The following is a 23,918-nucleotide window of genomic DNA, read 5'->3' as shown; positions in this document are numbered from 1 at the left end:
GATGACTGGTCAGGTCTCTTTATGCTCTAGTTAATGACTTATCTCTGCTGGTACCAATCCAAATCCAAAATAATCTAAAGATTATTTAGCATTTCACCCTCTACAAAGCGTTCATGTTACGAAGCTGGAGGAATCAGTTTCATACACAGACGTATACACAGACGTACTTGTACTTGTGTGATCATCAGTTTTTACCTTGTTTACTTTACTCTGCATATTTTGCTTCTGCTTTATCAGCCGTGTAAAAATGGTTCAGTTTTATATTTTATGTAGTAGCAGTTCTTTATAATAAAGAAATAATCGTTAGGCTTCTGTGTGAAGCTCCATTAGAACATGATTAACAGATCAGTGAATATTTCAGTTCAGTGTGTATGAGTCTGTCCATGTGTGTATGTGTACGAATAAAGACTGATCGACTCTGAGTTTGCTGTTTGAGACAGACAGCACTCACACTCCTGAGGAATGAACCTGGAACCACGCTTCCATATAGGCCCCGCTTCACAGCACCACGGACCATGTTGTCTTCATTCCTAAAACCATCTCCACCTCGTGGAATGCGGATGGGGTGATGACGAAGCCGACGCTCTTCCGCTCCGGCTCTGTCAGCCGTACCTCTCGTCCGCGTCCGGGACCGAGAGCTTGGGCATTTTCACTTTCGAGCTGTAGTACGTGTGTCTGGAGGGCTCCATGTAGATGGTGGCGCTGGTGAGGCTCTTGCGGTCTTTCATTAGCGACGAGCTGCGCTGCCAGCGGCACAGGAGCAGCTCCACCTGTTCTTTGAAGAAACTGGTGGTCAGGGTGTACAGGATGGGGTTGATGGCGCTGTTGATGGGTAGGATGAAGATCACGACCCATGAGTTTATAGTACCTGCATGACAGATACATGTAGTTCCTTATTTAAAAAACAAAAAGCATCATTAAAATACCCCTTATACTCAGTGGATTAGTCTAGTGCTTTCACCTTACAGAGAGAAGGTACTGGGTTCGAAACCCCAGCAGGGTTAAGTCTGAGTGCTTGTCAGGCCAGTCGGAGCTACTAAAAATGGCTATTTGTGGACTGACAGCCGGCCAGACGTCTACACAGACATTATTAGAATAAGACAGGGTCTCCCTGCCTTGCGCCCAATGTTTCCTGGTGGAAAAAGGACCAGTCACGACCCTGACCAGGATAAAATGGTCAATAGTGCTGCATTTGCTTAATATATAGCTTACATTAAATGTTTATCCATTCATTTAATAAGCGGGAATAAATATATTATTACACCAAGGGCGTACATCTAATTTCTGTTTGGGGGGGACAATAAACAGTAGAATTTCTCAAGAGGGGTGCCAAAGGTGCTACCAAAAGTACTGCTGTAAAAGTTTTAAATAGGCTGCAAGTTAGAATAATCAACCAGTAATACCAGGAATGGCCTGTAGATGATGCACTACAGTCGTTTATAAATGTGGCACAGTTATTTTTACAATGATTTGGGGGGGGGCAACTGCCCTGGGATTTCCACCCCTGGAAAAGTTCAAATTAAAACAGCTCACTAAAGATAACACCATTACACAAGTCATGTTTCACAATACACACACCAAACTATAATAAACTGCATGTTACTGATGTACCTGGTATCTCCACCTTCAGCAGCGAGAGCGTTTTGACCAGGAATATGGGGATCCAGCAGAGGGCATCAGACACCACAATGAAAAAGAAGCGATTGGCCACGGCCACGTCTTTGTGCAGGCGACTGCGCAGGTCTGTGGCGTTGATGCCAGTCTTGTAGATGGAGTAGAACATACTGGAGTAGCAGAAGACGATGATGAGGAATGCCAGCAGGTTCAGTCCTGTTAACACACACATCCACGTGTGACCCAAGTGTGTGTAAGCAGGCAGGTCCTGCACCTTACACAACACATCAGCTCATTATCTGGGCAGCGATCGGTGTGATTATGAAATCTGAAGTCTGTGAATAACTCCCACGGGGATCGGGTATGCACCCCTCTCAAATTTCCTGATGGTAACTGATAACAAGCATTAATTATGAACTTAAATTTTACATTCCTTCCTTCCTTCTTTCCTTTGTTCCTTCCTTCCCTTACTCTCATCCTTCCTTCCTTTACTCTTGTCCTTCCTTTCTTCCTTCCCTTACTCTCGTCCTTCCTTCCTTCCTTCTTTCCTTCCTTCCCTTACTCTCGTCCTTCCTTCCTTCTTTCCTTCCTTCCTTCCTTTACTCTTGTCCTTCCTTCCTTCCTCCTTTCCTTCCTTTCTTCCCTTACTCTTGTCCTTCCTTCCTTCCTCCTTTCCTTCCTTTCTTCCTTTACTCTCGTCCTTCCTTCTTTCCTTCCTTCCTTCCTTCCTCCTTTCCTTCCTTCCTTCCTTTACTCTCGTCCTTCCTTCCTTCTTTCCTTCCTTCCTTCCTTCCTCCTTTCCTTCCTTCCTTCCTTTACTCTTGTCCTTCCTTCCTTCTTTCCTTCCTTCCTTCCTTTACTCTTGTCCTTCCTTCCTTCTTTCCTTCCTTCCTTCCTTTACTCTTGTCCTTCCTTCCTTCTTTCCTTCCTTCTTTCCTTCCTTCCTTCCTTTACTCTTGTCCTTCCTTCCTTCTTTCCTTCCTTCCTTCCTTTACTCTTGTCCTTCCTTCCTTCTTTCCTTCCTTCCTTTACTCTTGTCCTTCCTTCCTTCTTTCCTTCCTTCCTTCCTTTACTCTTGTCCTTCCTTCCTTCTTTCCTTCCTTCCTTCCTTTACTCTTGTCCTTCCTTCCTTCTTTCCTTCCTTCCTTTACTCTCTTCCTTCCTCCTTTCCTTCCTTCCTTCCTTTACTCTTGTCCTTCCTTCCTTCTTTCCTTCCTTCCTTCCTTTACTCTTGTCCTTCCTTCCTTCTTTCCTTCCTTCTTTCCTTCCTTTACTCTCTTCCTTCCTTCTTTCCTTCCTTCCTTCCTTTACTCTCTTCCTTCCTTCTTTCCTTCCTTCCTTCCTTTACTCTTGTCCTTCCTTCCTTCCTCCCTTCCTTCCTTCCTTCCCTTACTCTCGTCCTTCCTTCCCATGTAAAATGAGAAACTCTACAATGAAAATGCCTTTTTGTTCCTTCCTTCCTTTACTCTTGTCCTTTCTTACAAAAAATCATGGGTCAGAACCCACACCAGACACTAACCGAGGAATATTCCGGTCGAGTATCCCCTAGCAGTGGGCTTCTCCAGTCTGTCAGAATGTAGAGGAAAGCAGACGCCGTTGCGCCCGTAGTAGTTCCCGAAGAGGTCGTCGCTGAGCAGAGGCACGCCGGCGATGAGCAGCCCCAGCAGCCATATAGAGACCAGCACCAGGCCGGTCTGCAGCTTCCCGGGTCTCAGGTGGCTGAAGGGGAAGACGATGACCAGAAACTTCTCCAGAGTCAGGTAGGTGAGGAGGAGCACGGACACCTCGGAGGAGAGCATGGCCAGGAAGCCGATGGTGCGGCACTCCAGGCTCTCCATCCACAGCAGAGCGTTACGGTTGTACTCGCCGCGGAACTTTACGTCAAACACGCCCAAAAAGAACAGGTACACGCCCATCAGGCAGTCTGCACCTGCAAGAGTATATAGAGTATGGTATACTACAGAGTATGGATCCTATAGAGTGTGGATCCTATAAAGTATGAATCCTATAGTGTGGATCATATAGAGTGTGGATTGTATAGAGTGTGAATCCTATACAGTATGAATCCTATAGATTATGGATCCTATAGTGTGGATCCTATAGAGTATGGATCCTATAGAGTGTGGATCCTATAGAGTATGGATCCTATAGAGTATAGATCCTATAGAGTGTGGATCGTATAGAGTGTGGATCCTATAGAGTATGGATCCTATAGAGTATGGATCCTATAGTGTGGATCCTATAGAGTGTGGATCCTATAGAGTATGGATCCTATAGAGTGTGGATCCTATAGAGTATGGATCCTATAGAGTGTGGATCCTATAGCGTGTGGATTGTATAGAGTGTGAATCCTATACAGTATGAATCCTATACAGTATGGATCCTATAGAGTATGGATCCTATAGAGTGTGGATCCTATAGAGTATGGATCCTATAGAGTGTGGATCCTATAGAGTATGGATCCTATAGAGTATGGATCCTATAGAGTGTGGATCCTATAGTGTGGATCCTATAGAGTATGGATCCTATAGAGTGTGGATCCTATAGCGTGTGGATCGTATAGAGTGTGGATCCTATACAGTATGGATCCTATAGAGTATGGATCCTATAGAGTGTGGATCCTATAGAGTGTGGATCCTATAGAGTATGGATCCTATAGAGTATAGATCCTATAGAGTGTGGATCGTATAGAGTGTGGATCCTATAGAGTATGGATCCTATAGAGTATGGATCCTATAGTGTGGATCCTATAGAGTGTGGATCCTATAGAGTATGGATCCTATAGAGTGTGGATCCTATAGCGTGTGGATTGTATAGAGTGTGAATCCTATACAGTATGAATCCTATACAGTATGGATCCTATAGAGTGTGGATCCTATAGAGTATGGATCCTATAGAGTGTGGATCCTATAGAGTATGGCTCCTATAGAGTGTGGATCCTATAGAGTGTGGATCCTATAGAGTGTGGATCCTATAGAGTGTGGATCCTATAGAGTATGGATCCTATAGAGTATGAATCCTATAGAGTGTGGATCCTATAGAGTGTGGATCCTATAGAGTATGGATCCTATAGAGTGTGGATCCTATAGAGTATGGATCCTATAGAGTATGGATCCTATAGAGTATGGATCCTATAGAGTGTGGATCCTATAGAGTGTGGATCCTATAGAGTATGGATCCTATAGAGTGTGGATCCTATAGAGTATGGATCCTATAGAGTATGGATCCTATAGAGTGTGATTCTATAGAGTATGGATCCTGTAGAGTATGGATCCTATAGAGTGTGGATCCTATAGAGTATGGATCCTATAGAGTGTGGATCCTATAGAGTGTGGATCCTATAGAGTATGGATCCTATAGAGTGTGGATCCTATAGAGTATGGATCCTATAGAGTATGGATCCTATAGAGTGTGATTCTATAGAGTGTGGATCCTATAGAGTATGGATCCTATAGAGTGTGATTCTATAGAGTGTGGATCCTATAGAGTATGGATCCTATAGAGTATGGATCCTATAGAGTGTGATTCTATAGAGTATGGATCCTATAGAGTATGGATCCTATAGAGTGTGATTCTATAGAGTGTGGATCCTATAGAGTATGGATCCTATAGAGTATGGATCCTATAGAGTATGGATCCTATAGAGTGTGATTCTATAGAGTGTGGATCCTATAGAGTATGGATCCTATAGAGTATGGATCCTATAGAGTGTGATTCTATAGAGTGTGGATCCTATAGAGTATGGATCCTATAGAGTGTGGATCCTATAGAGTATGGATCCTATAGAGTATGGATCCTATAGAGTGTGGATCCTATAGAGTATGGATCCTATAGAGTATGGATCCTATAGAGTGTGATTCTATAGAGTGTGGATCCTATAGAGTATGGATCCTATAGAGTGTGGATCCTATAGAGTATGGATCCTATAGAGTATGGATCCTATAGAGTGTGGATCCTATAGAGTATGGATCCTATAGAGTATGGATCCTATAGAGTGTGATTCTATAGAGTGTGGATCCTATAGAGTGTGATCCTATAGAGTGTGGATCCTATAGAGTATGGATCCTATAGAGTATGGATCCTATAGAGTGTGATTCTATAGAGTATGGATCCTATAGAGTATGGATCCTATAGAGTGTGATTCTATAGAGTGTGGATCCTATAGAGTATGGATCCTATAGAGTGTGATTCTATAGAGTATGGATCCTGTAGAGTATGGATTCTATAGAGTATGGATCCTATAGAATGTGGATTCTATATAGAAATGACAATAAAGCACCTCTTAAACTTACAGCACAGGACTTTGATGCACGCCGCATGCAGGCTGTTCTCGGCACGAATGCACGATCGCATCCCGATGACGAAGAGGTTCCCGAAGCAGGTGATGAAGGCCATGACCCAGACCGAAACCCTGAGCACCACGTTGGCCAGCAGGTCCTCGAACGACGAGATCCCGTCCGTGTTGGGCTTGCACTTACGCACGTGTGGAGCGTAGGAACAGTAGTGGAAGTCCTTGAAGTATCTGCATGACAATAGAACTTCTGTTAAAGCAAACACAGCGCGTGAAACGTAAACCGATGGCGCGGCGATAAGACTGGACGTACATGTGAGACAGTTTGCCCATTGGAAGAAACATCTTGGTTTGTATGTCTGGAATCTCAATGGCCTCCAAACCTCTGCAAAATATAAATATAAACCATCACCGCCACAGGCATAACATTAAAACCACCTCCTTGTTTCTACACTCACTGTCCATTTTATCAGCTCCACTTACCATACAGAAGCACTTTAAAGTTCTACAATTACTGACTGTATTCTATCTGTTTCTCTACATGCTTTGTTACCCCCCTTTTATGCTGTTCTTCAATGGTCAGGACCCCAACAGAGCAGGTATTATTTAGGTGGTGGATGATTCTCAGCACTGCAGTGACACTGACATGGTGGTGGTGTGTTAGTGTGTGTTGTGCTGGTATGAGCTGATCAGACACAGCAGCGCTGCTTGAGTTTTTAAACACCTCACTGTCACTGCTGGACTGAGAATAGTCCACCAACCAAATACATCCATCCAACAGCTCCCCGTGGGCAGCGTCCTGTGACCACTGATGAAGGTCTAGAAGATGACCGACTCAAACAGCAGCAATAGATGAGATGAGCGATCGTCTCTGACTTTACATCTACAAGGTGGACCGACTAGGTAGGAGTGTCTAATAGAGTGGACAGTGAGTGGACACAGTGTTTAAAAACTCCAGCAGCGCTGCTGTGTCTGATCCACTCATACCAGCACAACACACACTAACACACCACCACCATTGAAGACCTTTAAAGTGCTTCCATATGGTAAGTGGAGCTGATAAAATGGACAGTTATGGCTGATCAGTGTATGTCATATATTACATTCACGTGTGAGTTACTTTGCTTAATAAGTTGGTTGTGACTTTTACTCACAAAGACTCGAGCTGAATCAAATGATCGAAATGGCCAGCATGAACGTCAAGCAAAGGATTGTGGGATATATTCCTGAAAAAAACACTCAAGAAATTAGCAAAGAAATAGATGCAAAACTGTAAAATATTAAAAAGAGAACATGTTCATGTTGCAACATACAGTTTCAGCAATGAGATCAAACTCTTGAATATCTTGTTGGGCAGGTCAGCAATCCTGTTGCAGGACAAATCACTAAAAAAAAGGAACAGAAAACGAAGAAATTAGAATGAAATGAGAGCATCTGGTTGAAGATGATTTAGTACAGCAAAGTGGAAATTGGTTAATTTGCTAATACAGAACAGAAGTGGTTTAACTTAATACTCACAGTTCCGCCAACACTCCGAGTGACTGAAACGTGTTTTCTGAAAGCATCGTGATTTTATTGTCATGCAGTGACCTGAAACGTGCAGGAAAATGTAAGTACACCGCTATATATAACCGCTGACATTAATAGAACACTACATCTGTGGTAATACATTGATACGTTTTTATGACTGCTTAATAAGAACATGTGAAGCCTTGGGCACCTTGGCATGATTTTTTTTATATTTTTGTATTTGTCGGGGTTTTTTCACAGGGGCACGATGACCTGAAGCTCGCACACATGGTGCTCTTTCATTCCCCGAGATGAGTCTGTGTTGTGCCCGACAGAATGGATTGTCCCCTACAGCACGGGACAATGTGCCAGCGTAATGATTAAGACCTACCGCCGAAGAACAGAGTGCGGCTTCGCTTTTCTCATCTTATGTACAACCACTGAAGAATGAATATCGCTGTGCTTTAACAATCGTAATAACGTTCATTTCGAAGCATCATAGTTAAAACAGGGACCGGGATAACAGGGACGAGATGTTTGGGAGACGTGGTGTAAAAGCATGACAGCATGGGGGGGGCGGGGGGGTGCTGGAGTCTATCCCAGCTTTTCAATGGGCGCAAGGCACACAGTAACACCCTGGACGGGAGGCCAGTCCATCGCAGGGCAGACACACGCGCACACACACACACACATTCTCCTATAGGGCAATTCAGTGTCTCCAATTAACCTGACTGCATGTTTTTGGGCTGAGGAAACCCACGCAGACACGGGGAGAACATGCAAACTCCGCACAGAAAGGACCCGGAATGCTCCACCTGGGGATTCGAACCCAGGACCTTCTTACTGTGAGGCTATCCACCGACCCATGCGCAACAAACTGTGCTGCTCTGTGTATTCTGACACCTTTCTATCAGAACCAGCATGAACCTCTTCGGCTCGTCTGTTGGATCGGACCACACGGGCCAGCCTTCGCTCCCCACGTGCATCAATGAGCCTCGGCCGCACTTTTGATAGATACTGACCACTGCAGACCGGGAACACCACACAGGAGCTGCTGTTTTGGAGATGCTCTGACCCAGTCGTCTAGCCGTCACAATTTGGCCCTCGTCAGACTCGCTCAGATCCTCACGCTCGGCATTTTTCCTGCTTCTAACATCAACTTTGAGGATAAAATGTTCACTTGCCTAATATAAGAATATCCCCCCCCACTAACAGGTGCCGTGATGAAGAGATAATCAGTGTTATTCACTTCACCTGTCTGTGCTCATACTGTTATGCCTGGTCGGTGTATAATGGACATTGTGGATGGTGTCCTATTGATCTTATCCTAGATCTGAATCAGGGCATCAAGGAGCTCCTGGAACTTCCTGACATACTGGAAACGTCTCACAGGTTCTTAACTAGATTCAGGTCTGGGAAACTTAAGGGCCAGTCAATGGCACCAATGCCTCTGTCATCCAAGAAGTGCCTACACACTCTGGGTAGATGAAGCCGGGCACTGTCCTGCATCAGGAAGAACCCAACACCAGCATAAGGTCTGACAATTGATCTGAGTTTGTGCAACCGTCCAAGGCTCTGCCTTCCCAGACTGGTCATGCTGGATGATGCAGTCTCCAGGCTCTGTGTGAACCTGTTTTTGTATGTAAATTTGTTAGGAAAACAGGGCGGAAGATATCGGGACCAAACATGCACACCAGTATGCACCTGGAGGTCATTTTGTAGAGTTCCTCCTCGCACAGAGGAGCAGATACCGGTCCTACTGCTGGGTCGATGCCCTGTTACAGCCCAGAATCCAGTTTTTTTTTGTAGGGTGAAATTAGCCAGAAACAAAGCACTTATTTGAGCAGTGTGTAGTTTTTGTGTCTAACTCATGAAGGCACAATGAGAGCGGTATGATGTGACCGGCTGCACGTTACATAAAACGCCTTGATTCACCGCCAGGCTCACACTGTGCTTTACGAGCCCTGAATGAAGCTGCTTCTTTCTGTCCTGTTATCGATCTGTAAAGCCCTTTGTTGGTCAGTAACTGCTACTCATGAGCAGCTACTGCTGAGATCTGGGGATCTAGGGTTCGAATCTCAGGGGTGCTGTCGGGGCATCTGCATGGAAACGATTGGGTAATGGCCGGGACGGGGGTCTAAAACTGCCCTGCAATTGAGAGGTGCACTTGTCAGATAGAAATAGAAATAGTAGGGTTGCATCAGGAAGGGCATTCTGCATTAAAAAAAAAACACATCAAGTCTATGGCGACCCATAATGTTTATAATATACACCGATCAGCCATAACATTAAAACCACCTCATTGTTTCTACACTCACTGTTCATTTTATCAGCTCCACTTACCATATAGAAGCACTTTGTAGTTCTACAATTACTGACTGTAGTCCATCTGTTTCTCTGCATGCTTTGTTAGCTGTTCTTCAATGATCAGGACCCCCACAGGACCACAACAGAGCAGGTATTATTTAGGTGGTGGATGATTCTCAGCACTGCAGTGACACTGACATGGTGGTGGTGTGTTAGTGTGTGTTGTGCTGGTATGAGTGGAGTTTTTAAACACCTCACTGTCACTGCTGGACTGAGAATCGTCCACCAACCAAAAATATCCAGCCGACAGCGCCCCGTGGGCAGCGTCCCGTGACCACTGATGAAGGTCTAGAAGATGACCGACTCAAACAGCAGCAATAGATGAGCGATCGTCTCTGACTTTACATCTACAAGGTGGACCGACTAGGTAGGAGTGTCTAATAGAGTGGACAGTGAGTGGACACGGTATTTAAAAACTCCAGCAGCACTGCTGTGTCTGATCCACTCATACCAGCACAACACACACTAACACACTGTGCTGTTAACACACTAACAGTGCTGAGAATGATCCACCACCTAAATAATACCTGCTCTGTGGGGGTCATGTGGGGGTCCTGACCATTGAAGAACAGGGTGAAAGGGGGCTAACAAAGCATGCAGAGAAACAGATGGACTACAGTCAGTAATTGTAGAACTACAAAGTGGAGCTGATAGAATGGACAGTGAGGTGGTTTTAATGTTATGGCTGATCGGTGTATACGAGAACAGCTGATAGAAATAGAAATAAATGACTTACAGTACTGTGAGCTCGGTGCATGTCATTAATGTGGAGAAGTTCAGCACCTCAATGTGGTTTTCTGCAAAATCCCTGTGGAGAGAAGCAGCAAGAACCAAACAGCATTAATGAGATCAGCGGAACGTCTTTATACTTAATTATATAAACAATAATTAATAGTTAAACAAGATTGAATATGCAACCATGCTGATGAAGTAAAAATAAAAGACTGGAGCGAATCGTTCGTTCATCAATGACAGGAAATAAGAGTCAAAGGTTTGATTAACAGACGCACAAACGAGTGCAGCATGGTTGATGAGACCAATAAGATGCGAGTCAGTGAATGACTACCCTACTGTCCACCGTTAGCTGTTCACCCCGGATGATGGGGTGCATGAATTCGGCAGCGCGTACGGCGATTCGTCAATGAGCGAAAAAGAAATTCAATAGAAGGAGGACAGCTCCCACAATGCACTTAATAATGCCTATTATTTTCTCTGTGCTGCCCCCCCATCATCACCACACAGAGGCGATACATCAAAAAGGTTTACTGTCATCCATCCGGATGATGACCAGAACCCAGAACCCAGTGCAAACGATTATCCTCCAGACGAAGCTATTAGGGTGAAACGGACAGCGGGGCGGCACAACTATTCATTTCTGCTCTTTTATTTTACAGGTCGAGATGAATGAAGTTATTTAAGGCGGTTCATTTCACCCCTAACGGCAGCGCTGCTTTTTGACAGCAGGTCATCGATGGGTTTTTTGCAGGGAACGCGTCAGAAAGCCGTTTGCTTCATTATGTACAAAGGCACAACGTGTTCCTATTTTACATTCCCATTTACTCCATTACTGACAAACCTGAGCTCTCTAACTACCATCAACACTCGCACACAAACTGATCATCTAATCTGGAGTCTCTTATACCGTCATACACTGTCTGGGGTTGATGGAATGACAGTAGAGCGTCAAAGTGATTCTTCATTAAACAGTACTCACTACACCTGGGAGAAATGCTTTAAAGGTGTACCTGGGACCCAGCTTTGAGCTGAGACTTTTGATTCCCTGATCCCTCTAGCTCTTAGTAGTGTTTTCAAGCTAGTTTTCGAGTTGGTAAACAGTAGTCCTACTGCTACTATTTTGCGAACGGGCGGCGTGGCAGCGTCTCAAGTTTGTTAGCCACTGCCAGATACTCCGAGTGTCCCTGTTTTGGTTTCCAGATGAGAAGGTGGGTTGTGGCTCGCTGGTGGATTGAGTAGCTGATGCACTCTTTGGTTCTTAAGCTCTTGCTAGCACTTTCAAGCTTTAGTCTCCAGGAACTCAGATGGTAAACGGTAACAGGGTTTTGTTTTGTATCTCACACAAATCTTCTTCTGTTTACTATTTTGTTAGCAGGTGGTGTAGCAGCTTCTCACGTTTGTTAGCCACTGCCAGATACTCTGAGCATTTGGTTTGTGGCTCGCTGGTGGATTGAGTAGCTGGCGGAGCTGCACCCTAACTTTCTTTTGTGCCTTTTGAATCTGTCAATCTGTTTTCTGTGTTCACTTGTCTGTTCTGTTTTCAAGTCCAGCTCTGGGCTGCAACTTCAATATTGTTTTGGTTTTGTTTTATTATTTTTTTAATTGTTTGTTTGGTTATTTTCCTTTTCTTTGGCTTTTGATCAACAGTATCGCTACGCCTTGATTAGGATTTATTCCTGGTCTTTCTGGCGGGTCATCTTGTCTTTCTGTGAATCTAAAAGCTGCATCCCTATTGTCACATTCTACTTGGAAGTTCGGGTCAGTCTGACCTAAGCCTGTAGTGAAAAACTCTTATCTCCTTTCAAGAAGTCCAGAGAGCTCTCCGAATACGACCTTCTCTCTCTCTCTGCTCTCTATTCCGTCTTAGATACAAAAACACGATGACAGACTTGCATGATGGACAAAAGAGCAGCAAAAAACAGACATAATGGACCCCTGAGCACGTCATACGTGTACGTTAGTGATTTACGTTTGCACTGCCTACGTGTGCATCTGGCAACTCAGTACAATAGGATCCATGTTACTGCCACTGTTTGTCTAAAGATGCAGCACAATAATTTCCTTGTTTTTATTACACTTAAAGTCTTTAATTTCCTGATGAACTCTTTGACTATTTTGCTAATGCTATTCCCAGCGGTTTCAAGCTTTTGCTTCCAGGAACTCAGTCGGTAAATGGTAGCAGTTTAGTTTTGTAGCTTCCACAGGCACCTTTCTGTTCTCTCAAGTGTGTCGCCTAATGAGCATTTAGGATGTGTTTCGCCAGTGGACTGAGTAGCTGGCGGAGCAGCACCTCAGCTTTCTTTTGTTTCTTTGCGATCAGATAAAGTAACTGCCAACCTAAGCTACTAAATGAACCAGCCACACCCAGTCTTGATTACTGCCAGACCTGCCGAATCTAAATGTCACTTAAATAGAACCTGTCTGGCAGTGTGCAGCAACCTAGAAGGTCTGAAAAAGCTGCTCATTATTCCACATTCACTGGCTCAGCCACAGAAAGAAGTATCATATAAAACGCACAAACGTTGTGTTATGAAGAAAGCCAAACTAAGCATGATGGCCCATATTTGGTATGGCAGGTGGGCACATTCCAGCCCACTTTTCAGACCTGTGCTTTGCACGTGCTAGAACATAAAGGCTAAATTTAGGCGGAGGTCCTGCGGGACACATACGACTCACAAGCTTCCTGTGGGAATGAAGCTAAAAAACTCAAACGCTTGACCCGATCCTCTTTCTTTAGGGCTAAACCTTGTTTATTTCCAGCATACCGTGAGCAGTCATGTGATCAGGAGCTTTTTAGGGATTAATACGCTCAGTTTATACTTAATAATAAGTATCATTATTTATTATTAATGATTAATTATAATTATAAGTATAATAATAAGTATAAATAAATAAAAGTATAAATATAATGAGTATAAATAAATAAAAGTATAAATATAATGATTATAAATGAGTATTAATAAATAAAAGTGTAAATATAATAAGTTCAAATATAATGAGTATAAATAAAAATACATAATTACAAATAAGTATAAATAAAAATGCCTATAAATATAGTATAAATGTGTCGTAATAAATACATATTATTATAAAAGTATAAATAAATAAAAGTATAAATATAGTGCATATAAATAAGTAAATACATATAAATAAATAAGCAAAAATAAATCAAACTATACATTTAATAAGTATAAATGTGTACAAATAATAATATATGACCCTAAATAAGTATAAATATGTGTATAAATGCAAATAAATACAAATAAAAACAAATAAATACAAATAAATAAAAGTATAAATTTAATGAGTTCCAAACAGGAATTACACTACTCTGTCCCTGTCCCATCTATTTTGGAAAAAAGCACTACTTTCTGTTCATATTTGCATATATTTGCACTGTCGCAGCTTTTTGGAATTAAGGTCGCACCAAATAATAAAATAACAAGTAAATAAAATCGTTCTCACAGCCAGCTGAGTCGAGGCATGTAGTGACACAGGCTTCGTTTAGAGAGCTGCACCAGGGACGTGTTCACCATGGACCTGAGAGAAACACACGTTATTACGTGACTCATTTTCATTTTCATGCTGCTCAAATTCATCCACGTAACTTTCACACTAAAATCAGAATCAGATCACGTCGGCCTCGAGCTCTCCTGCAGCCTGGAACCCATCACACTCAACAGTGCTGGATTCTAAACGGTATAAAAGAGCTTCTGATTCTCAAAACGATATAATGATAATAATAAAACACAGAGCGATCATATCCAGCTTACACGCTCAGTGGCAGTCGCAGAGTTATTTGCCAAACCCCGTTTTTGCCATCCTGCTCGGCTTCGGTAATCGGTCAGTATCTGATGTCCTGCAATGGACTGGAATTCATCACAGGGACACCGGACCCCAGGACACATCCATCTTTAAAATCACAGTCAGATCTGCATTTCCTGGCACCCTTAGTAAAATAAGTCATTAAAAATGTCTCTCTTTGATTTATTACCTCAAACTCAGGCTGGATATATTTAAAAATATCTGAACTACAATTAAATGATATATAATGTAAGAAAATACAAATTGGACGTTGGATATCTTGCACTATACTGTATAATGCCAGAGATTTTGGAAAATGGGAACAGAGACAACCAATGAGCAGCATCGTTTATGGGGCAGGACACAGACACACCACACAGTGATGCCAATACAGGACAACATGTGCTATAGCTGCCCCTGATAAATTGGCACCAAAGGCCCGTTACCCGGTCCTTCCCCACATCAGCTCGGCGTTACCGGCGTGCAGCGAGAGCATCCGTGCAAGTCCTGTTAAGCCAAATGCAAATAAAAAGCTTTTCTTGTAAAACGCGGAGTGCACGACTTTTAAGTAAAAGCACCCCTGCAGGCAAAACAAATCAAATAGATTAAAAAAAAGGGGGGATTTCCAGAGCACAACAGGGCACGTCCCCAGGAACGCGGCCGGACTAAACGGAAACGAGTTCACTGGGGGAAAAACAACTTAACTCCAGTTCGTCAGTGGAGAAGAAGCAGAAAGCGCTAATGATTGGAACACCAAGCATGAGAATAAAATACTATAGCACATTTGTTGGGGCTTATTAAACATTATTTTAACCATTACTGTTTGAAGTAAGGATTCTGCATCATTAGAATCTGAAGTGCACAAAAATGCATAAAAGAAGTGACATTTTTACAGTTCAGTTTTACAACAGCGACATCAAACATGCATTATTTCCTAAAAGTCTTAAATAAAAGAAATCTAATGGATCTAGGCAGGCCATTGGATGTCCTCCACACCAAACTCCACGTCTTTATGATATTTTCTTTGTGCACGAGGCCACGGACATGCTGGAGCAGACTACTGAGACAGAACTGGAAGCATATAATTTGTTCTATACATGTTCTGTACACGTTCCAGGGGTATCCGCATACTTTCGGCCAAGTTGTAGCCAAAGGAAATGTAATCTAGCAATCAGAAACCGACGTGACGCAGTTCTACTCAACAGCTAAACACGCAAGCCCTCCACTGCTGAGATTTCATGCTCTCAAGTTCGAATCTCAGCTCTAATCACAGACACGACTGGCTGTGTCTGAGGGTGGGCGGGCCGATAAGGATTCCTAATTCCTGCTGCAATTGCGACCTCTGCTGGCTGGACGAAGGATAATGGAGATCGACACGTGACTCTCGATACGTGACACTGAGCCCTGTGTGGACCCGCCTCAGCAGGTGAAAAGAAGCTGTCGGCTACTACACACATCGGGGGGGGGGGGGGTTAGGTACGACCCTCCACGGCCAGGGTCGGGGTCTGCACCAGTGGAGGACATACAACCGGGTAATTGGATATGACTCGATTTAGAGAAACAAGAAAAGATGCATGAATAGAATTTAAAAAAGAATAAATTACATGTTAAAGCCAGGCCAATATATTTATCATAATCAATATCCTAAAATTAATTTTACACTGAAAAATAGTCACATGAGATACAATAAACGTTAATTAGAAGGTGATGAACACTTACAGAAATATTAATGACCTGAGCCCATTGAATGTGTCGTGAGAGATGCTCCTCAGAGGGTTGTGATCCAGGACTCTTACAAATAAGAACATTTTTATTAGAAATAAACATACTTAACTACACTAACAGAACCACAGATTAGAGCTTATCTTGGTAATGCCATCATGGCTGTGCCACTCGAGCGCCCAAGAGCTTACATCACATTATACCAGTTTAAGGCCAAATATATATAATATTTACTGGAATTATTCAAGCTTATATAAAACATTTCTGGTTGTTTAAAATCCTGCACATTGACCTAATTGCCATAATTGTGGTGATAAAATCATACTAATACCTGACTGCTTATTTCATAACTTGTACCTTCTAGGTTCTGCATTATTTTTAGGACAAATATGGACACAGTAACATAATCAGTCCAGTTTCTCTAGCTGTCGATTTATATTGGGGTATATAGTGATATTACTAAGTTTTAGCATTGTATAGCATTTCTACTATTAAAATATATTAAAAACAGCCAAACTTCAAACGCTCCCCTTTAATATTGACGTTTAAGTTTCAGTCGGGTACTTTCAGTCCTGAAAGAATCGTGTGCGCTCCTTCTCTAAGCTCTTTAAAGCTAATCATACTGTATTTGGTTTCAGCTCGGTGTAGATTTCTGTCTCTGATATACTGTAAGTTTAAAGAACAAATCCATAATCTGATCGTTTTTTAAAAACGCCACGTCTGTGGGGTCCCTGGTACTTACAGCCACTGTAATTTGTGGAGATCTCTGAAGACACCAGGTCCCAGAAAGCTGATGTAGTTTTGGCTAAGGAATCTGTGTCAGACAGAAAAGGAAAATACTGTGTAAATGACATGCAACACCATCACACAGAACAGACCTAAACTCGTATCATTAAACATCATTCATGTCTGTTTTACCAGCGCTTTAGGGCGGCACGGTGGCTAAGTGGGTAGCACTGTCGCCTCACAGCAAAAAGGTCCTGGGTTCGTTCTGTGTGAAGTTTGCATGTTCTCCCCTTGTCTGCGTGGGTTTACTCCGGGCGCTCCGGTTTCCCCCCACAGTCCGAAGACGTGCAAGTGAGGTAAATTGGAGATACAAAACTGTGTTCGATATAACCTACTACTACTACTAAAATCCTAATAAACAAACAAACAAACCAGCGCTTTATTCTATTTAGGGTCGCGGACAGGTCACCAGTCCATCACAGGGCAATATTTACAGTATTTATTCACAGTATGTTGCACCAAGAGAATAAGCTCAGCACAGATGTTCAAAGTAAGCAATTTGGGGTAATAGAAGACGTATCCTTAATGTAAGCCAGTAGTAGCCATGAATATTTAAGGGGACCGAATCTACTGGGGGGCACCCATGGGAGTACTGACAGATCTTAACACTACACAAAGCTGGGTATGAATATGGTTGTATTTGACGATAGCATCACGGCTCTCATAGCAATATTGCTAAACATGTCGTACATGGTCATTATTCAGTTGTATTTTATTTTCTCTATTTTATTCCCTCTGTGTCTTGTGTTCCCTTATAAACCCTTGATGTGATTCATCGTTAGAGTTCCAGCATTAAAAAGCCATGAAGTGAACATTAAGGGGGGCAGGGGAACCAAATCTACCTGTGTATGGGGGGGGTTGGGGTTTCATTCCATTCTAAAACACTCCTGCTTTTAATAACTGACAGGAACACAGACAGATCTTAACGTTATGCAAAACTAGTGAGTGGAATATGTTTATTTATAAAGGGATGTAACGATGCACCACAAGACAGTTAGTAAGGATTCAAAAGTTCTGCGATTCAAATCGATTTGAGATGTAAATATGAATCGATATTTACATTAAGCAGCAGAGAGCACTGGCGCTATACACCTCGCCTGGTTGACGTCACTGTCACTATACGCCTGGTTGCCAGATTCGGGGTTTTCAAATTGGGCTTAATTAAAAAAATTTTGGCAGTTTGTACCTACCTCAGAAATAAAAGGGCATTCATTATTTAAAAAACAAAAGACAAGCACAAATACAGGATTTTCTTTTCTTTTTTAAGAGAATAAATAAAAGGAAACTTTGTCATAATTTTCTTTAATTTCGGTTTAAAAAGTCGGGAAAAGATCGTATCGTGAACCCAGTATCGTTACATCCCTATTCATTTATCATTTTTATTATTATCAGAACACCCATCTGATTTGGACTGCTGTAGTGGTAGTATTAAAAACAAAGCTGTTCTGATAACATAACTAACTTTTTAAAAAAATTTCAGAAAGAAATGAGACAACAGTCAAAATTGTACCCAGGTACATCGGGGTAGATGGAAATAATCCAAACGACTCACAGTTTTCTCAGTTTAAACAAACCGCTGAATGTATGACTGGACACCGTCTGAATACTGTTGTTCTGTAGGAACCTGTGTGAGAAAGAATTTCACCATCAGCTCTAATCCTCAGGTCTGAGGAAATCAGAATCACACTAAATTACATTTGAAATGTTCATAGTATCACATCAGGTACCACCAGCATCACTGAATTACACACAATTACGTAACAGTCACAATAAACACATGCATATGAATAATTAACGTCAGGTAACAGATCATTGTGCAGCCATCACCCGTTCTGCAAATTTTATTAACAACAAAGCATAAGGATGAAGGTTTAGGGAAAAAAACCTTCTATTCTGGCTTCCCAGAATTTAATTTCATCAGAGCCCAAATCTTGGCTGTGCGCTTTCTGTCTGCTCTCCACTTGCTTTTAGTTTTTAGTTCTTTTCTATCTCTTATTTCTAAAAGATAGAGCTCAGGGCGGCACGGTGGCTAAGTAGGTCCCGGTCCTTTCTGTGCAAGGTTTGCATGTTCTCCCCGTGTCTGCGTGGGCTCTTTGGACAATAGATAAAATTAGACACCTATCTATCCACTAGCCGTCAGACTGATCGATCTATCTATCCATCCATCCATCCATCCATCCATCTATTTATCTAAAGAACCAGGAGATCAGTGGAAAGTGTCAGGATTAATACGCTGAAAAATCTGGCTACCATTTATCTAATCTCCATGAAAGATTGTAAACTTTGATAAACTTGATTGAAAACTCCCAGTACGAGCACTGGTACTTAATGCTGTACGGCTGCAGCGTATCAAGTCAAGTCAAGTCAAGTTTATTTATATAGCACATTTTACAGTGGACATTGTCTTAAAGCAACTTTACAGATTCCAAGACCAACAAACCAAAAACCCCTGTTGAGCAAGCCGAGGGCGACAGTGGCATAGAAAAACTCCCTTAAAATACAGGAAGAAACCTTGAGAGGAACCAGACTCTTGGGGCGGCCTGGAGTGTATGTAGTTAAACACTTGAACATGTGACCTACAGATGATGGGGGCTGCTTTTCCGCATTGTTCTAGGCGGCAGAATCTGCTGAGACTGATGGTTGTAACTATAAAAGTCTCTAGTGCCTAAGTGGGCTGATTCTCAGCAGGATCGAATACTGACGCTCCTACATTTAGGGATTTTTTTTGAGTAACATGACTTTGTTTGTAGCATAACAGCACCTCTCACACACTCCCGGTTCTTCACTCCACGCCAGGTCACGGAGTTTAGTAAACCATCAATCCAAAGTTTTGCTCGTAGTCACATAAACACACATCCTTTACCACACAGATTCAACTGTGTGTGTGTGTGTGTGTGTGTGTGGCTAGTTCCTAAGCTCTTTTATACAGTGATTAATGAGTAAAAGAATTAGGCCTGTGTGTCACCTCATACTCATACCATAGAGAAACAGGAAATCCTGACACACTATGTAAAATATTTGTAACATCAAATATAAACAAATATATACTGTTAAATTTCACATTCAATACTGTCTATGGGAGCCAGCAATATGACATATAGATTTCTAAATCATTATAATTAATTTATGTTTAATAATTTGAGCCTTTTTCTTTAATCATTGTACTTCTAATAAACACATCTTCTGTCTTCTGTTCATGTTTTCCAGGGATGCCAATATTTGTGGTGTGTGTGTGTGTGTGTGTGTGTAAATGACTGTAAATTGTTCAGACCTACATGATAAAACTAAGACAGCAGATAGCGACTATATATCATAAACTAAGCCGCTAAATCACCAAACGCTTTCACTCGTAGGAAAGAACGAGCAGTGATTTAATTATAGACCACAGTCAGATCATAAATCCAATTCCACTAAAATCCCTCCGGCGATGTAAATCTGTCTACAATACTGGTCGGAAATAGAGCTGGAATGCGGTTCCTGTTCAAGCCACCGCTGACGAGTGAGTCAAATCTTCCAACTTACAAATGAACATCATTTTTCTTTATTATGTATTTTTTTCTTTTTTTAGATTGATGGTACGTTTAACATAGATCGTACTGTAGTAGTAAAGCTAGCCCTGTACTGCTGAGATCTGAGGATCCAGGGTTCGAATCTCAGCTGTGCTATCAGCCGGTCGGCCTTCTGCATAGACGTGATTGGCTTACAACTGAGAGGAGGGGGTGGCCAACGTTGGCACAGACAATAGTAGGTGCACTTGTCAGTGAACTCTGCTCTCAGTGCAGGTCCCAAGCCCGGATAGAAGGAAGGGCATTTGGTGACTTAATTCTTAAGTCCCTGCATTCTGACCCCAGCTTCCAAACAAGCTGGGAAATCAAGGCGTTCTATTCTATTCTATTCTATTCTATTCTATTCTATTAACAACCATGCCAAGTCTGGGATGTGGACCAGATCCCGTAATTACGTCACCATTAAATAATACCAGATAAATTGCAGAAATATTTTCATATTCTTTTAAAAAAGAGAAATAAAAGTAAAATGTATATGAATACGTGAGGGTAACAGGACTGAGTGAAAACCCGGGGACGTGACTAAAACATGGATTTTAACCACATTATTATACATTTCTTATGGATAATAAATATTAAAAACATTGATGGGATCTGGAGTCACCAAACACTGAAAGGACAACAGGATTTTACTCGTTATATTTCATTGTAAAGTGTCGTGTTAGAGAGTGGGGACATGAAGAAATACTATTTTTTCAGTGTTATAGGTTTTTTTTATTATGTTTTTAATTATTTATTATAAATTTGCAATTAGAGCAATGTGCAGGACACTTTGCTTAATTAAAACATATTTTTTTATATACATTTATACATATAATAAAAGTAATATTGGAAATTCTGAGGTCATTTTACACGACCTATTGATCCTTTGTTACGGTCCTGAGGGTTTTCAGCCCTTCATCTTTGGACATCTACAGAAAGGTATTATTTTTGAGTAACTGCAGCTTGTGGTTGATAAAAAAGCACAAAACCCTGAGAAATAACACACACACACACACACACACACACACACACACAGTGTGTATCTGCAGCTCCGTTTACATTCACAACAGAAGTGAACAGGAACAGACCGAGAAGATCTGGCTCAAAATCAGCGCAATAAAAAAATCTTCCAGGTTTTGGACAAAATTGCTGCATCTCGTTCATGAATCTCAGTGAAACTTTATTTGATTGTTTTATCAGAGGGTGAATAAAGTTTATGTTTTTAATGACTTATAAATGTGGTGTAGTGCTTGACTGGTCACACTCACAGTCTCTGCAGGTCTGTGTATTTGCTGAAGACGTCATCAGGAAGCTCTCTCAACTCGTTGCTCTTCAGAGACCTGCACAGTGACCCGGAATCAACTTTAAACTGTACGAATCACGAGTTCTGTTATTTCCAAACGTCGCACAACACAACGCACGGAGTCGGGATTGTCTGTGGCAGAGAGCAGAACGGAACGCTCGCCTCCGTCAGAAGGGTACTTACAGCCAAGTCACGTTAGCGGACAGGAGAGGCACAGCTCGCAGGTTCACGCCGACGCACTCCACCTCTGTCTTGGTGCAGTCGCAGCTCTCCGGGTACTGCTGAAGAGCTACATGAGAGCAGCACACACACACACACACACACACACAGAGAGAGAAAGTTCAGCTTGTTCTGACTACAGTCACAATGATCACTGCTAATAGACCGACGGGACGCTGCTGTCTTATCACTGCATTAAAAACCTCAGGGATTCGTGTTCATTTGTTGTTTGTTTATTTATTCATTTATAAATCTTAACAGATTACGGTCAGACAGAGATCCACACATACAGCAGGCATCAGTGAGGTCGTGGGGTTCAGTTTTGTCTATGATGGTGCGGTCGAAGATGTCGGCCCATCCGCTGTTATCGCCTGAAAAAGAGAAACATGGACGGTTAAATTGACCGGTGCTTCAGTAAATCATTTGGTTTACCTGAGTCTACACAAATCACTCTAGTTACAATAATAAATGATTTATAATTCCCGTCTGAATCTCTTCGTCAGATAAAGTAAATACTAATGCAGAGGATAAAAGGAGCCCCTAAGCAAGGCCCTAATCTGACTTCTTCTAGAGGGGCACAATAGGTTTGGGTTTTAAAATTGATTTATTTTAGGGATTTAATTAAGGCGGGACAAGGGCTGTATACAGAATGTTAAAACTGCACAAGGGTTAAGAGGGATTTTCTAAACTGAAGCTCAGTAGCAGGTATTTACAAGTTGTTGTTCATAAACACAGGATCGTTCTATCTATAAAATTTGACATAAGCAATACTAAAGAAAAACAGCAGGTTATTTTGGTCATTATTAATAATCTTTCAACTGCACCAGCAAGTTAACTGGACTCGGAATATAAAGCATGTGTTGGATTTAAGATTATACCGGCTCTGTATTAAAGTAAACAGGGGTAACAGTTACTGCGATCTGTAATCTAATTTAGTGAAGTCGCTCTTCGAAAGTTTACCTGCACTCCGTTCCAGTATGTAAATATACATTTAATTTGAAAAACGCATATTCATTTATAAACAACGCTTCATTGCTAAGCTAATGATACACACGTTTAAAGCAGCATGAGCCAAATGCAAGTCTGAGAGCCTTTAGGAATAACTTCTCTAATAACTATCTCAGTCACAATGAAGTACTTTTACATCATTGCATGGGTGGGTAGAACTGTCTGTTCACGGCGAGAAGGTCCTGGGTTCGATTCCCAGGTGGGGCGTTTTGGGTCCTTTCTGTGTGGATTTTGCATGCTCTACTAAAAAGTTCCCCAAGGTGTGTGTGTGTGTGTGTGCCCTGTGATGGGCTGGCGACCTGTCCGGAGTGTTTTCAGCCTTTCGCCCAATACATCAGACCCACAGCGACCCTGACCAGTGGTAAAACGGAGAATGAATGAATGATTGAATTCTTATTCTGTCCGGTTATCTATCTAGCTGTTTTAGATTGTACTAAACATTTGTGAAGTTGAGATTATATGATTATAAGAATCGACTCGACGGCACTTAATAATGATAATAACGTAAATAACAGAGATTGTTCAAAGTACAGATTGTTATGAAGGTTTTAATGAGGTTAAAGTAAAAACTACAAAAATTCCATCTGACGTAATGAAAAACAAGAAATGTGTGTGTGGTGTTGCAAGTTCCCGGGAGATTTGATCCTAAAACCACAAAAGTTCACAATCTTTGTCCCACCCTGATTGAATCGCATTGAATCAATTTCATAAACATGATAGACTCACCGCAATGATCCTCATCCGCTCCGTTTTTGCAGTCTCTGTGCCCGTTACACTGGAGCACCTGAGGCAGGCACACACTGGTATTTCCGCATGGAAACTGGCCGAGGGGGCAGCCCTCTACCTCCGCCCTGCTGGCGATCACGGAGAGCGCTGCCAGAGGAAAAAAGGAAAACAAAACCCAAAGAGATGAGAGACAATCAAACAAAGCTAGAGCAGATGTCTTCAAAAGAATAATGCAATGCACACGAGTCCAGGCGTCTTTCAGATCGCATTTTTAAAACGGTCGTTT

At 42.0% G+C, this 23,918-nt stretch overlaps 1 protein-coding gene across 4 annotated transcripts in view; it reads right to left on the bottom strand.

Moving 5' to 3' along the window:
* fryb (furry homolog b (Drosophila)) overlaps positions 1-23,918 on the bottom strand; it is a 96,071-nt gene that overhangs the window by 60,056 nt on the left and 12,097 nt on the right. For 2 of the 4 annotated variants that reach the window (XM_063013848.1, XM_063013849.1), the window contains exons 2-15: positions 23,633-23,779; positions 22,189-22,269; positions 21,863-21,968; positions 21,645-21,716; positions 18,381-18,452; positions 16,785-16,856; positions 16,040-16,111; positions 13,982-14,056; positions 10,518-10,589; positions 7,424-7,495; positions 7,219-7,290; positions 7,060-7,131; positions 6,219-6,290; positions 5,907-6,136 (exon numbers count right to left, since the gene is read on the bottom strand). In XM_063013848.1, the coding sequence (XP_062869918.1) occupies positions 5,907-6,136; positions 6,219-6,290; positions 7,060-7,131; positions 7,219-7,290; positions 7,424-7,495; positions 10,518-10,589; positions 13,982-14,056; positions 16,040-16,111; positions 16,785-16,856; positions 18,381-18,452; positions 21,645-21,716; positions 21,863-21,968; positions 22,189-22,269; positions 23,633-23,779 (1,287 nt within the window). Of the gene's footprint in view, positions 1-5,906; positions 6,137-6,218; positions 6,291-7,059; positions 7,132-7,218; positions 7,291-7,423; positions 7,496-10,517; positions 10,590-13,981; positions 14,057-14,289; positions 14,358-16,039; positions 16,112-16,784; positions 16,857-18,380; positions 18,453-21,644; positions 21,717-21,862; positions 21,969-22,188; positions 22,270-23,632; positions 23,780-23,918 lie in introns of those variants that run through there. The other 2 variants (XM_063013850.1, XM_063013852.1) reach the window with 2 other exon arrangements.

Source organism: Trichomycterus rosablanca, chromosome 18, assembly GCF_030014385.1.
Source record: "Trichomycterus rosablanca isolate fTriRos1 chromosome 18, fTriRos1.hap1, whole genome shotgun sequence".
NCBI lineage: Eukaryota > Metazoa > Chordata > Actinopteri > Siluriformes > Trichomycteridae > Trichomycterus > Trichomycterus rosablanca.
The sequence above is the reverse complement of the archived record's forward strand: the minus strand, read 5'-3'. Positions and strand labels throughout refer to the sequence as shown.